Source organism: Schistocerca americana, chromosome 5, assembly GCF_021461395.2.
Source record: "Schistocerca americana isolate TAMUIC-IGC-003095 chromosome 5, iqSchAmer2.1, whole genome shotgun sequence".
NCBI lineage: Eukaryota > Metazoa > Arthropoda > Insecta > Orthoptera > Acrididae > Schistocerca > Schistocerca americana.
In genome coordinates, this window is record NC_060123.1 from 587632451 (window position 1) to 587646074 (window position 13624).

The 13624-nt window shown below is 41.2% G+C and overlaps 1 protein-coding gene across 1 annotated transcript in view; it reads right to left on the reverse strand.

The window, feature by feature from the left end:
- Positions 1 to 1929: 1929 nt before the first annotated feature.
- LOC124616083 (TD and POZ domain-containing protein 1-like) overlaps positions 1930 to 13624 on the reverse strand; it is a 39987-nt gene continuing 28292 nt past the window's right edge. The window contains exon 3 of the mRNA XM_047144332.1: positions 1930 to 3009. Within this exon, the coding sequence (XP_047000288.1) occupies positions 2442 to 3009 (568 nt within the window). The 3' untranslated portion in view covers positions 1930 to 2441. The remainder of the gene's footprint in view (positions 3010 to 13624) is intronic.

A 13624-nucleotide genomic window follows, 5' to 3' on the forward strand; every position in this document is an offset into this window, starting at 1 on the left:
CTTTACTTTATTTATTTATGAGTGGCTTCGCAGATAGTTTTTAATTTCAAATATTTTCGAAGAACTTTATAGGCGAGGTAAAAAGACATTAGCAACAGCATGCTGCCTTACTCAGACTGTGATCTGGTTGATGAGAAAATGTTGTCACAGAGGAAGCTGATGTGGATACAGATGAAGCTGGCGTGGTGATGGATGGTGTGGGCATAGCTGTTGCTGTTGTTAGGTTATGTAATGGAAAGAGTGTTGGTGGCAGTGATGGAGCTGTGGAGAATGAGGGTGTAATGGCGACTGAAACAGAAAAGGCAGATGAGTTTGTTAGGTGCTCATAGTACGTGTCATTTCGCCTCACACGGCGGTGCAGTCACACTGTACTTCACTTGCCATCATGTCAAGCATGCTGCTTTAGAACATCGATTTGCAAAAGACTGACGCTGCCAGTTTCCATGGCCAGGTGTTGTTGACTATCAGGAATTTTATAAGTGGATAGGATACAATGCACCAAATCAAGCCCCTATTCAGTTCTTGAGTTTTTAAAGAATATGCCATTCATAGCTCTCAGACGATACCTATGTCATGTGATACAGATCAAAGTGCTGCTTATGTGTACCTTTCCTCACAACATGTCACAGAGCACAGAAATTAAACTGGGTGTAACCTCGTGGCCATTGATCATCTGGAGCACAGAAATAGTAGCCTGGACTGATGAGTCCAAGAATATATTAGTATATACCCAGAAAACTTGTCCAGGTTTGTTTAGAGGTATCTGTTCCATTACAGTATCGTTGATAGAACGCAAGCACACCAAAGACACAATCTATTGCATTTGCCAACGGGGCACTAGTCAGGCGGGAGAAAATGGTATCCTTGTTTGGTAAAAACTGATACTTAAAACATGTCTGACATCGTCTCATCCTAGTGAACAATTCAACAAGTTTCTCCCCATTTATGAATGTTGACTTTACTCATATGCAGACACTGTTGGTGTCTTGCAGTTTGAACAGGAAAATGTACAGCTCAATTGCTTCCAAACTAGGTCGTTGTAGCAACACGCTATGTAGTAGATTAGGTTACCTGATTTCTGTCCTAATGAGCAATTGTGGAATGTCACTGACCGAGATGTGTTTGTCTTTATGGCCATTCTTTATTATGCGTAGGTGCTTGTCAACAGATCATGAATTAACTTGGATTCCCAACCCTTTTAGTGCATCCTGATGTCCCATCTATTTTATGTCATCAAAACGAAATTGGGTACTACACGTTACTAGGCAGGAACTTCTAATTCATTTACTCGTGAGTGTACTGGCAGCTGATCTCACATTTACATTTCGTTTGACACGTCTTTACTCAGCCATCTTGGCTTAAGACTTGGTTTTAGAGTTCACACAGGGCAGAACCATATTTACACGCTTTCCATCTTGCAAGCCATTATTAATCAGATTTATTTAAGATTTTGACTGAGTTTCTGCCTAAGACACTTTGGATTAAATTCAGAGAAGTGGGACCATAGTTCATAACTAACTAAACTCCTTGTGGTTTCATCCTATAGAACATGTTCGTATTGTTGCTTAGCTTCAACATAACTAACAGGAATATGTTACTGAAACAAAACTCGATAAGTGTAAGTTACCCTGTATAAAAATTTATTTTTGTTCAAAACACAATGATAACAGTCTCTGTACTGAAATCAATCAAATTAATCATTATCTACTGTCACTAATGTACCACCACAGAGTGATTAAATTTTGTCACCTATAAAAACATTAGCAACAGATACTCTATCAGTGGTCTAAGCTAGATGAAATTTGATGATCACTCTAAAGTTAATTTGATCCTAAATTAGATTTTTCTAGTTCAACTACATTTGGTTAGCAAACCTGTCCACACTTTAACCATTATCAGTTAAAATTACTTAATTGCAAACCCATTAGCTTTGTTTAGTTATGATAGCTTTATTGAAGAATTAATTATTCCTGGTACAGTTGTTTACTCATTGAGTATTGCAAAGCTAGCATCTTCGGCAAACTCTTCTGAGCAGATTGTTCTTTAATTCCTTCTAAGTACGCCAGTAGAGTGTTTGCCTCTCAGCACACATTCAACGCTATGTGTATAGATTTATTGTCGTCCAATACATCGGCAATGAGTTTCACTTCCCCCACTCTCTTGTTCAAAGATGTTATTTTTTCCCTGAAGCACAAAAATTTAGACTTCTGTGTTTTAAAAGGTGTACTGATGTGAAGGACGTGGCACTCCTATAGTTTCTCAGTAATTTTAATGACTTATCGTTGGTACACTGTTTTACACTCCCTCTCTGCTTGGATTCTGTCACATTATTTTTTCCATGTGTTTCAATATTTGCAGGAGTCAGTACGTTATTTCGATCAATCCCTGTGTATAAGTACAAAAATATAGAAATAGTTACAGTATTATCCACACAAACAAAACTACCTATACCTTTCTGCTGAAGCCACACATTTGCATATCTCCACCATGATTTCCAGGTCATTGCGTAATGCCATTTCCCAACCAGCCGTGTCCATCACATCGAAGATTTCCCTCCTGATGAAATCAACACAAGCTCTCTTGAGCATGGTGCAGGAGTGTTTTGTTGCGACCACAACCAGGGACACTGCATTGTCAACAAAGATTTGGTCTGCTAACTGCTCTTCACAGTATTTCTTTAGAACACAAAGCTCATAGTTGTCCGCCAGCACCAGGAGCTTGTCACTGACGCTTTCTGGGTGTGGCAGTTGGTCACTGTACATGTAGAGCAGGGCTTCGCCCAACTCCTTATGTGGTGCTCCGTCCATCTGCAGGGTACCATTTGGGGTGTCTTTGACCTTCTCAGCCAAGACAGGGCTGCGTGCTGCCAGCACTGCCCTATGGGCCGCCAGTGGCATCCCACCCACCATGAGTGTCACATCACTGCTGTCAGCAGACTCCAGCAGTGCCACCAGGTCGCCTGCCAGGTCACCCCTATCCTCTTCCGTCTTTTCTGGTGTTTCATTCTTGCTGAAAAGGAGAATTGTGGCATTTAAAAGAACAGCTATTAAGTTTGCAGCAACCACAGCAGCTATAGCTAACATCTGCACAAAAAATTAAACAATAATGAACTGGCAAGGGGATGGAATAAAAATTTTCGATGAACATAATAATTTTCTATTTTTAATTAATGATCATATAAAAATAAATTAAAATTGAGCACAGACGTTCGAAATGCCTTATCATTAAATAAAGAAATTATATACAGATATCAGTAATACTGTTGAATACCTAGAAATAAGGAGGTATTTTATTTTCTATTTGATGTTTCAAACTTTTTTTAAAAAAATTAACTGATAGCACTTTCATATGTTGAGTAAATAAGTTAGAAAAATAATGTTCTTATTGTTAGTTACCAGTTGCATTCGACGATACATTTGTAATTTAAATAAAAATGAAAAACGTTGCTACTAGTAACATTCGAAGAAATGTCTGTGATTATGAGACTGCGAAGCCATGCAGAGAGCTACAAGTTACAAAACTAATGTACCTGAAATGTTTTATACTTAACAGCAATTGGAAATCTTCTAATCTCCAAAGGCAATTTTTTCGTTGTTATTGTTCTTACTGCTCTACTAAATTTAGGTTCGTTGTGAGGTAATATTCAATTAACATGACGTTGGTAGGGTTACGCTACGAGATAAGGTTCAGCACGCAACACTGTCCAGAATTCATAGTTAACAACTTTCTTCAATCGAAGAAATATATCGAATAGGAAAAAAGTAGCAAGATTCGAATATTGCTTATCAAATCAAAACAGAATTCCAAGTGCATCTTCATAGGACTTGCCTATCACAGCCTCTGAAGTCTCGTGAAATGTGGCTCATCTTCCATATTGTAAATTGATTCATTCCTGCAAAAGCACTAAGTACTCAAATCACTGTTTATACTCTTATGAACAATTGCATAATTGTTTTAATGAATATGTTGATTGGTGTTATTTTGCATGTTACCTATTTGCCAAATTCGAACTTTCAGTTCTGCCAACACTCTACTTAGGGATCATATTTTCTAGACCTGGTAACCTGCCACCTGTCACTGGTTCTGATATGGTACTGAACTGTTCCAGGGACTTACAATTACATGAAAATGAAGACGAGTTAAGAATCGAAAGGTGTGAATCAAGCAGCTATCTGCATTAGTGAATGATGGACTGCCATACAATATGTAACAGCATCAACAGTAAAAATCATGAATTGTCTTCTTGTAATCTAAGAAAACATAAAAATTTTAAATATTTATTTTGTATCTCACTTCCTCATCTGAATTAAGTCTTTACGATAAGTAAATTTATTAGTACAAACAGGGCTGCAGCATCAACATGTTACAGTATCATACCCATAAAATTGTAACTGTGGCATTCTGGGGGCACTGTAAAAATGTTTAAGTGGTATAGGAGTTTGTTACGTTGGTTATCAGCCTCTTCTTTAGTTTTAGCGATTAGTGTAAATAAATTTATTTTGTCAATTTGCTGATATAGAACTCAGTTTTATCACAATAAACTCTTTTTATACTAATTCACAATTAGAAATTAAGTTTATGTGTAGCTGAGAACAGCTGTAAGCTTAATGGACATAGTATTTTACATTCGATGGAGAAGTGGAAATATCTTTAGGTTTGCCCTAGGGAAGTGCTGTGGGATTCATATCATATATTAACCACCTGACAAATAACATTAATAGTGTTCTTAAATATTTTACAGATGAGGCAGTTAATTGTATCGAAGTACTGTCTGAAAAGAACTGCACAAATACAGGGTGAAACGCCTAGAACTAAAAGGAATGTCTATTGAGGTGCTTTTTTCACAGAATGAATTGGTAGCCGGGCGCTCGTGTTGTTAGTCAATCTACAGCTTTGTAATAATACTTAGAAAGTATATTTTAATACAAATGTACATTTTTAATGGAACAATGCCTGTTGACACTAACAAACTAAAAGTAGGGTAAATTAGGAGGTCAGTGGCGTTTATTGCAAGATTTTAGTGCGAGTCATTTAGAAGACATCGTATTTTGGAAGCGTTCCACACTGACACTTCTGCAATACCTGTGGTAGCACACACCAAAGAACAACACAGCTGCATGCACTAGTTACGTGGATTCTGGTCGGTAACGAGACAACTGACCATCACCGGTTGTGTTCAGAATGACCACCGACAGCGGCAATACACGCTTCCTGTCCGGTAAGGAACGACTCTTGCACACATGCTGGCATTTCAGCAGATATGTCCGAGCGGGCGGCAGTAATATGTCTTGCATATCATCAGGTGAAGTTGCTATGTTCTTGTAGGCGACGTCTCTCAACTTGTCCCGCAGAAAAAATACTAAAAGCGTTGAATACAGGGAATGGGCCGGCCAAGGTACAGGTGCTCTGTGTCCAATCCAACGATTTGGAAACAATTCGTGAAGACGTGCGGTAGTACTTCGTGCACTGTGCGGTGGGCAGCCATCATGGTGGTGGCACAAGTTCCACCTAGTCTGCAGAGGAACTTCTTTTCGCATCCGTTTCACTCCATGGATGTTGACGTTCCACCTGACGGGAACTGTCGGGAGGTCAATAGTGCATGTTTCGGGGGTTTACATGGCCCCGATTGTTACATTTGGCTTCGTCATTAAACAAGACACATGATACATCTGGAGTGTCATGTCTTAATGCCCTTATATAGAAGTTATCACGATTCTCATAATCGTTTCCATACAGATCTTGATGGAGAGAGATGTGATACGGACAGAACCTTTGTCGATGGAAAATGCATAGGACACTTGCCTGACTCATACAACTTCCTCGTGTGATTGCATGGGAGCTAACGCGCAGCAAGAACGGCAACAAGAACAATAGTTTCTCACTGTTCTGTCTTTACTTGTTTCATTCTGTTACGTTGTGTAGGTGTTGTCCGACCCTGGTAGCTGAATGGACAGGGTGACGAATTGTCAGTCCTCTGGGCCCGGGTTAGATTCCTGGCTGGGTCGGGGGATTTTCTCCGCCCAGGGACTGGGTGTTGTGCTGTCATCTTCATCATCCTATCATCCTCACCGATTGCAGGTCGCCGAAGTGGCGACAAATTGAACGGTCTGCCCGACGGGGGGGGGGCTAGCGATGCGATTAGATAAATAAAGTACAGGTGTTGGTCTACCACTTTCACATAACTGGCTGAAGAGGTTTATAAATAATTGCAGAGATGGTTAACGTTTATTGGGGTACCTTGCGGCACATGCCAGAACTGCGTCCTTCCTACACACCATCAGCTTGTCCGCTTTTTCTGTATTCGTAAATTCCATCATCTACTCACGATCTAAACTTGGACTGCCACACGCTAACTGACTCGCAAGTCGCAATGCATTCAAGGCACACACAAGTACAGTGTAAGTAAACACAACAACATCGTACCCAGCAATTATGCACGTTTCATGGCACACACGAGTGTCGGTGTAAAAACTTTTCAAAATACGATATCTCCTAAACGATTCGCACTAGAATCTTGCAACAAACGTCACTGACATTTTAAGTTATCCTTATTTTAGTCTGTTAATCTCAATAGACATTGTTCCATTAAAAAAAGTGTGTGTCTGCACAAAATGGAAATGAGCGTATGGCATTGTTGGCCTGGAGGCCCCATGAGGGGGAGTTCGGCCGCCGTATTGCAAGTCCTTTTTAGTTGACGCCACTTCGCCGACTTGCGGGTCAATGATGATGAAAATGATGGTGATAGACACACAACACCCAGTCCCCTGTCGGGAATCGAACCCTGGCCCCTCCGTAATAAGCGGAACCGCTACCGCTACGCTACGGAGGCGAACTATGTCTGCACAAAAATTCACTTTCTACGTATTATTAAAATCTGTGGATTGGCTAACAATACGAGCCCCTGACAACCAATCCAGTTTGTGAAACCAGCACATCGGTAGCACTTACCATTTTCGCAGCATTTGCAGTGCCGATTTTAGGTAATTCACCCTGTATATAGTCAGATTTCAAAGCGCAACAAATATAGTCAACCTTTTTTTAAATATTAACAAATGTAAAATTGTGCACCAGAAAAGGTTTTTCTTTTGACTAAAACATCACTGAGTAGGAATCATTCAACCAATCATACGATACCCCTAACAAGGCACCCCTTAAGTGCGTGGTCGAAATGGCTAATTACGTGTACAATATTCGGCGCCTAGAATATTGTCTACCATTCACCCGCAATATTGGCTGCTTATCGTACAGGGGCCGGTACTGGAGGTATCCAATGGTGGGCATAGCATGAGTCTACAGCGTAGCTGAACTGTTTAGTCGCCGAGTAACTAAAATGGTTCAAATGACTCTAAGCACTATGGGACTTAACATCTGAGGTCATCAGTCCCCTAGACTTAGAACTACTTAAACCTAAGTAACCTAAAGATATCACACACATCCATGCCCGAGGCAGGATTCGAAACTGCGACTGTAGCAGCCACGTGGCTTTGGACTGAAGCGCCTAGAACCGCTCGACCACAGCGGCCGGCCTCCGAGTAACTCACAGCATTGCTAATGCACTAGTGGTGCTGATGCAAAGCAGAGTAATGGCAACGATACTCAAGCAAACATTGCACTTTGTCTACAACAACAGTTGCCGAAGTTGACATTTCGTCAGAAAGGAACCCACGGAATTTTACAGAGTGAGAAAGAAGTGGCAGATGGAATGTTAGCGTTTCTGCAAGATGAGTCAGTGGCTTGTGTGGTGTCGTATATACTCGAATGTGCGGATAACGTACATGAGGCGTATAATTATGACAATACGTGCTTAAAAAGTGAAAGTGATGTTGAAACACGTCGAGCTATGTAGTTCATCATCCTTGTCGGACAGGGAGCCACAAATCCTGTCTACAGTAGAACGTAGTAAACGCCAGTCGTTGTCCAAGGAGCGGGTACTAAGCATAATTACTAACATGGAAGAGCATCCACAGTATTATGAAAAGATTTAGAATAAGGCTACAGCAATATGATCTTGTAGTGCATGAGAAAAACTACGGATAGTCAAGGGAGGACAAAGCGCACTTGTTACAAAAACTGGTGCTTGCGCGTTTCAAGAATTCTTAATACAATTAACAGGATGTGCATTGAGTCTAGTTTACACGACGACATTGGGTTGCGCCACTCGTTGAGTGGAATGAGTTGCACGCAAGTGGTTTCATATATGACTGTAGACACGGCGACACCAGTATACACTTCAGTTTCGTCGTTTTGTGGGTCCCTGAGTCGTGTCTGAAATGAAAGTTTTGGCAGCTGCACGTCGCACGAGTTGTGATGGAGTTAAAGCTTGTTTCGTGGAATCGCTGCATAAGAAAAAAGTAAGAAACGTGTTTCGATTCGTGACTGGATGAAGAAAAGACGTCAGCTCGGTTCCTCAGTAACCTTGCTGAAATAATTTATAACTGAAGATCCAAGAAGTTCTTTTAATTATCTTAGAATGTCACCAGAACCGTTCACGTTTCTTCTAAATAGAGTTAATTATGTGATAAGGAATAAAGGTACTGCAATGGATGAAGCACTGTCACCAGAACTGAAGTTACATATCATATTGCGTGCAATACAATCGAGAACACTCGGCATGTTATAAGACACGGTTTTAGTTGGTGATGACGCTATTTCATTAACACCAATAATTATTAACATTAACAGTCATAATTATTAACATTAACAGTCATAATTATTAACATTAGCAACAATAATTACTCGAAGTAGGCCGCATTAGGAAGAGAATAGTTTGCAAACTACTCTCTTGAAGATAGATCTTTACAGTGGCAATATTTCAAAATTCAAACATATGTGAATGGGCAGCACTGCAGCGACGTTGTAAATAGATGAATATGGAATAAAGAATGCAGCTTCTTGAATTGTATAGCCTTTCCTCCTGTCAACAATATTCCTTAACAAAGAGATGGCCAACTCGAACGATGGGATTTTAGTCTTGTCGACGATAGCACTGCACAGCTAGAATTACACTTGCTTTTATCTTTCTTAATTCAGTTGTATAGAAGTATGCGCTCCTAACTCAAATTTTGCCCTGCAGCTCCGATATTGTCAAACCATCTATGTTGTGATCGCATATGACGGTCTCAGCGGCAGCAATATGTTGCTTATTTTTGTAATCGCTAAAGGAATGCTTCATCCTCCGAAAGGCGTTCCTGCATGTTGAGTGCAAACTCTGTCCGTTTTGGCATGTCATTTGACTCGAGTGCCTGTAACAGTTGCGCTTTGCAAGTGTACATCCATAAGTTCTCGTGGAGGACCTTACGCACAGTTGAACGTGGTAGTTGCAACTGTCTGACAGCAGTGTGGATGGACTTTGTAGGTGAACGAGTGAAAACATTTAGCCGGCCGGGTGGTCGAGCGGTTCTAGGCGCTTCAGTCCGGAACCGCGCTGCTGCTACGGTCGCAGGTTCGAATCCTGCCTCGGACATGGATGTGTGTGATGTCCTTAGGTTAGTTAGGTTTAAGTAGTCCTAAGTATAGAGGACTGATGACCTCAGATGTTAAGTCCCATAGTGCTTAGAGCCATTTGAACCATTTTTTGAGCCTCACTGAAATCCCACAAACACCTGTGCAAACCATAGATATCCAAAAGGCGAACATTATTCTCCGTTCCCCACTTCATATTTCAGTTTGTCTACACTCTACGAACACACATAACCTCAAAACTCATGCAACTAGTGTCGCCAAAGTGTTTAGTTTCACCAACGAGTTGCGCAACGCGGGTCGCGCATGCGCAGCGGCCTGTAGCCTGCAACCTAGTGTCGTCGTGTAAACTAGGCTTCATAGTGACCTAATACCTTTGCACATCATATTGTGCGCGTCATAGATTACAGTAATTTCATAGGAAGCAGTGGATGGTTGCATAACTTCAAACAGTGCAACAGAAACGGAAGACGTAAGGTGACGAAATTTCAAACAAACTGTCAACTTGACAATGCACAGCAAGCTGCGGAAACGGCCCGAAAATATGTAGATGAGATAAACAAACTAATCCTAACGTTGCGTGAGGAAACTGTTTTCAGCTTCGACCAATCGGAATTTGAAAAAGAAATGCATTAAGGAACCCTGGAAATTAGAAGTACCAAGAGATTTGCATCAAGATCAACCAACATCGATGTCTTAACGCTTTCGTATACAATTATTTCGACTGTCAATCTGGATGGTAAAATGGCTGGAAAGTCATTTATTGTGCTGCGAGAAGTTGGAGGTGCTCTGCCCCCTACCATTCATTTGTGTGTGCGTGATCTTACAAGGGAGTAGAGAATATTTACGTCACAGCAATTAAGAGTGGGCCGGCCGAAGTGGCCGTGCGGTTAAAGGCGCTGCAGTCTGGAACCGCAAGACCGCTACGGTCGCGGGTTCGAATCCTGCCTCGGGCATGGATGTTTGTGATGTCCTTAGGTTAGTTAGGTTTAACTAGTTCTAAGTTCTAGGGGCCTAATGACCTCAGCAGTTGAGTCCCATAGTGCTAAGAGCCATTTGAACCATTTTTTGAATTAAGAGTGGGAAAATGGGCGTAAGGGAACTACAAATGTGGTGTAAGCATTGCTTTTGGCCAATACGTGGTCAAAATAATTTGCTTTTGCTTGATTTCTGGTCTGTGTATAAAAATCATTCTCCATTAGAGAAAACTATTCCTCCTGAAAAGCGTGTGGCATTTGCAGTTCATACCACCCAGAACCACTGGACATATTCAGCGTCCGGATGTTTGTTTTTATCCTTGCCTATAAAAGATATCGCACTATCTGGAGGTTCGCCTTAAAGAATAGCCAGTTTCACGATAAGCTCCAAGACAGACTGTTTCACTGTCGGTTGCATGTCATCACATTCCATCAGTTCTTATCACCCCGTTACACCAGCCTGACTGTATATGCATTCTTGAAGAATGGGTACCTAGCTCAACGTGCTACACGGTTTGTAACTCCCAAGGAGCTCCCCTTCGATATTGATGGTGTGAACCTTTGTTATCACTGTGGCGCGGCATTTTTCATTCGGTGTTCACGGTGCAAGTTAATGGTTTATTTTTTTTTTTTTTACATTTCTTGAATGACGAGGATGTCCATTTTGCGACTTGTAATACATAGATCCCATAGATACTTGATCTCTGTACCTCCCGGACGTTCGTTTCCTGTCGCCCTCCTGATGCACATGTTGAATCATTAGCAGCTAGTATTTTTGCTGTCATAAGCGTTAACACCACTCTTTCAGATGAGCCTTGCTAAAGATTGAACTTGCAACCGCGCGCTGAAGGGGTTCCTTGTTAGCTTCTGCATGCCTGCAACCAGGTGTCAGAGTAGCAGCGGAAAGCCACCTAGCTGAATGGCTGTCGACGTCTGCACAGAGGTACATTTTTAAACGGTGTTACTTAGATTTAAGTAGTTCTAAGTTCTAGGGGCCTGATGACTTCAGCAGTTAAGTCCCATGGTGCTCAGAGCCATTTGAACATTTAGGGGTATATGTGCATACTGTCTGTAAATTTGTCTCGAATACAGTTGCTAGTAACGAAGCAATAATTTATAACGTCATGTCTCGTGCAGTATCTTCGATGCATGGTCAGCGGAAAAAGTAGCAAGCAATAAACATTTTTCCTTTCATAACTTTGTATGGGAGTCAGTGAGAAAATTTTTGTAAGGATTTGATGTTGTCTGTGAAGTTTGTTGCAAGTCGCTAAGTGCTCTCATTCACAAATATTGAATGAATGAAGTGTGGGAACTCACGTGTCACAGTCTACACGACTTTTTCACTCCCCACCCCTTTGACAGGTACGTGGCTCTTATCCCACAGTGATTGTTAACCGACAGTAAGAGATATGTGCACCAAGCTTGTTAGAAATCGGTCCAGTGGTTTAGGAGGAGATGTGACACATACATACACAGTTTTATAATATTATGGATTATACGGGGTCTTCAAAAAGTCTCTCCGCAGTGCCGTATGATTGCTAGCCGTGCGTGTCGTATGATCGTTCGCCTGCCTGTGTTACTTCCATAGAAGTGGACTCTCCCAACATTCCACCGTTTCGTTTATCTCAGCCAGCGTCAGTAGTATCGTTGGTGGGTGTCGTTACATGTTGACGTGAACGTTTAAGTTTAGTTCCTTTGTTCGTTTGTTTCGCTTTCGTCTCTGTTAAAATGCTAACCATTGAAGAACGTGTGTTTTTAAGTCGAACAAGTGTTCAAAGCTGAAGGTAAATACACAGTTTCAGTTCGTCAAATATTAAATTCAGTTTTCCCTGAGACAATACTCCCACATCGCCATACTGTGCGAGATGTGATTAACAAATTTCGAAGTACGGGTTCAGTGAAAGATGCCCTGAGAAGTGGTCGTCCTAGCGTTTTATATAAGGATAAACTACTCGATATTTCCGATAAAACGTCCATGAGACCGAATATGTCAGTAAGAAAACTCGCCCAGGAAATCAATGTTAGCGTCGGAACGGCACACACAGCTGTAAGGAAAAAATTACAACTTTTGCCACACAAAGTGACAGTCGTGCAAGAACTGAAAAATACTGATCATGGCAAGAGATTGCATTATTGTCAATGGTTCAAAAATTTCGTCGAACAAAATGGAAGGGATATTCTTAATGAAACGTTTTTCACTGATGAGACGTGGTTTCATGTATCCAGGTACATGAACTCGCAAAATTATCGTATGTGGAGTACTGCAAATCCATTCTGTATTCATGAGGAACCACTTCATTCTGTGAAAATAGAAGTTTGGATTGCAATTTCTAGACGTCGGATTGTGGGTCCCATACTTTTCAACGAAACAATAGACGCACAACGATACTGCAGTGATATTCTGTACCCATTCATAGGAGAACTTGCGTTAAGTGAAATACTGAACGGTTATTTTCAACAAGATAGTGCAACCGTGCATACAGCTCGCGATTCAATGTCACTGCTTGCTGATGTTTTTGGTGATCGCATAATTTCGCAGGGACTTTGGCCTCCACGATCGCCTGACCTAACACCACCTGACTTTTTCTTCTGGGGTGCAGCGAAAGCAACTGTCTATAAAAACCGTCCAAAAATCCATCGATGAATTAAAAACTGCAATATCACTTTCACTGCTTCTATTACAGAAGAAATGTTACAGCTTGTGTTTGTAAACATGATTAGACGAATTGAACTGTGTATTCAACAACAGGGGGGACACTTTCAACATTCAATGTGAAAATTTGGAAGTAAAAATGAATATTCAATAAATTAATAACTTGTATTTCACTGAGTTTCATTTCGTTATATCCACTGCGGCATACGGCACGCGAAGCTAACAATCATACGGCACTGCAAAAAGTGGTTCAAATGGCTCTGAGCACTATGGGACTTAACATCTGAGGTCATCAGTCCCCTAGGACTTAGAACTACTTAAACTTAAGTAACCTAAGGACATCACACACATCCATGCCCGGGGCAGGATTCGAACCTGCAACCGTAGCAGTCGCGCGATTCCGGACTGAAGCGCCTAGAAGCGCTCGGCCACCGCGGCCGGCATGGCACTGCAGAGAGACTTTTTGAACACCTCATATATCACCCTTAAGATAACATGATTATGGAGCTCATAAATAAGAAATGAGACAGTTAAA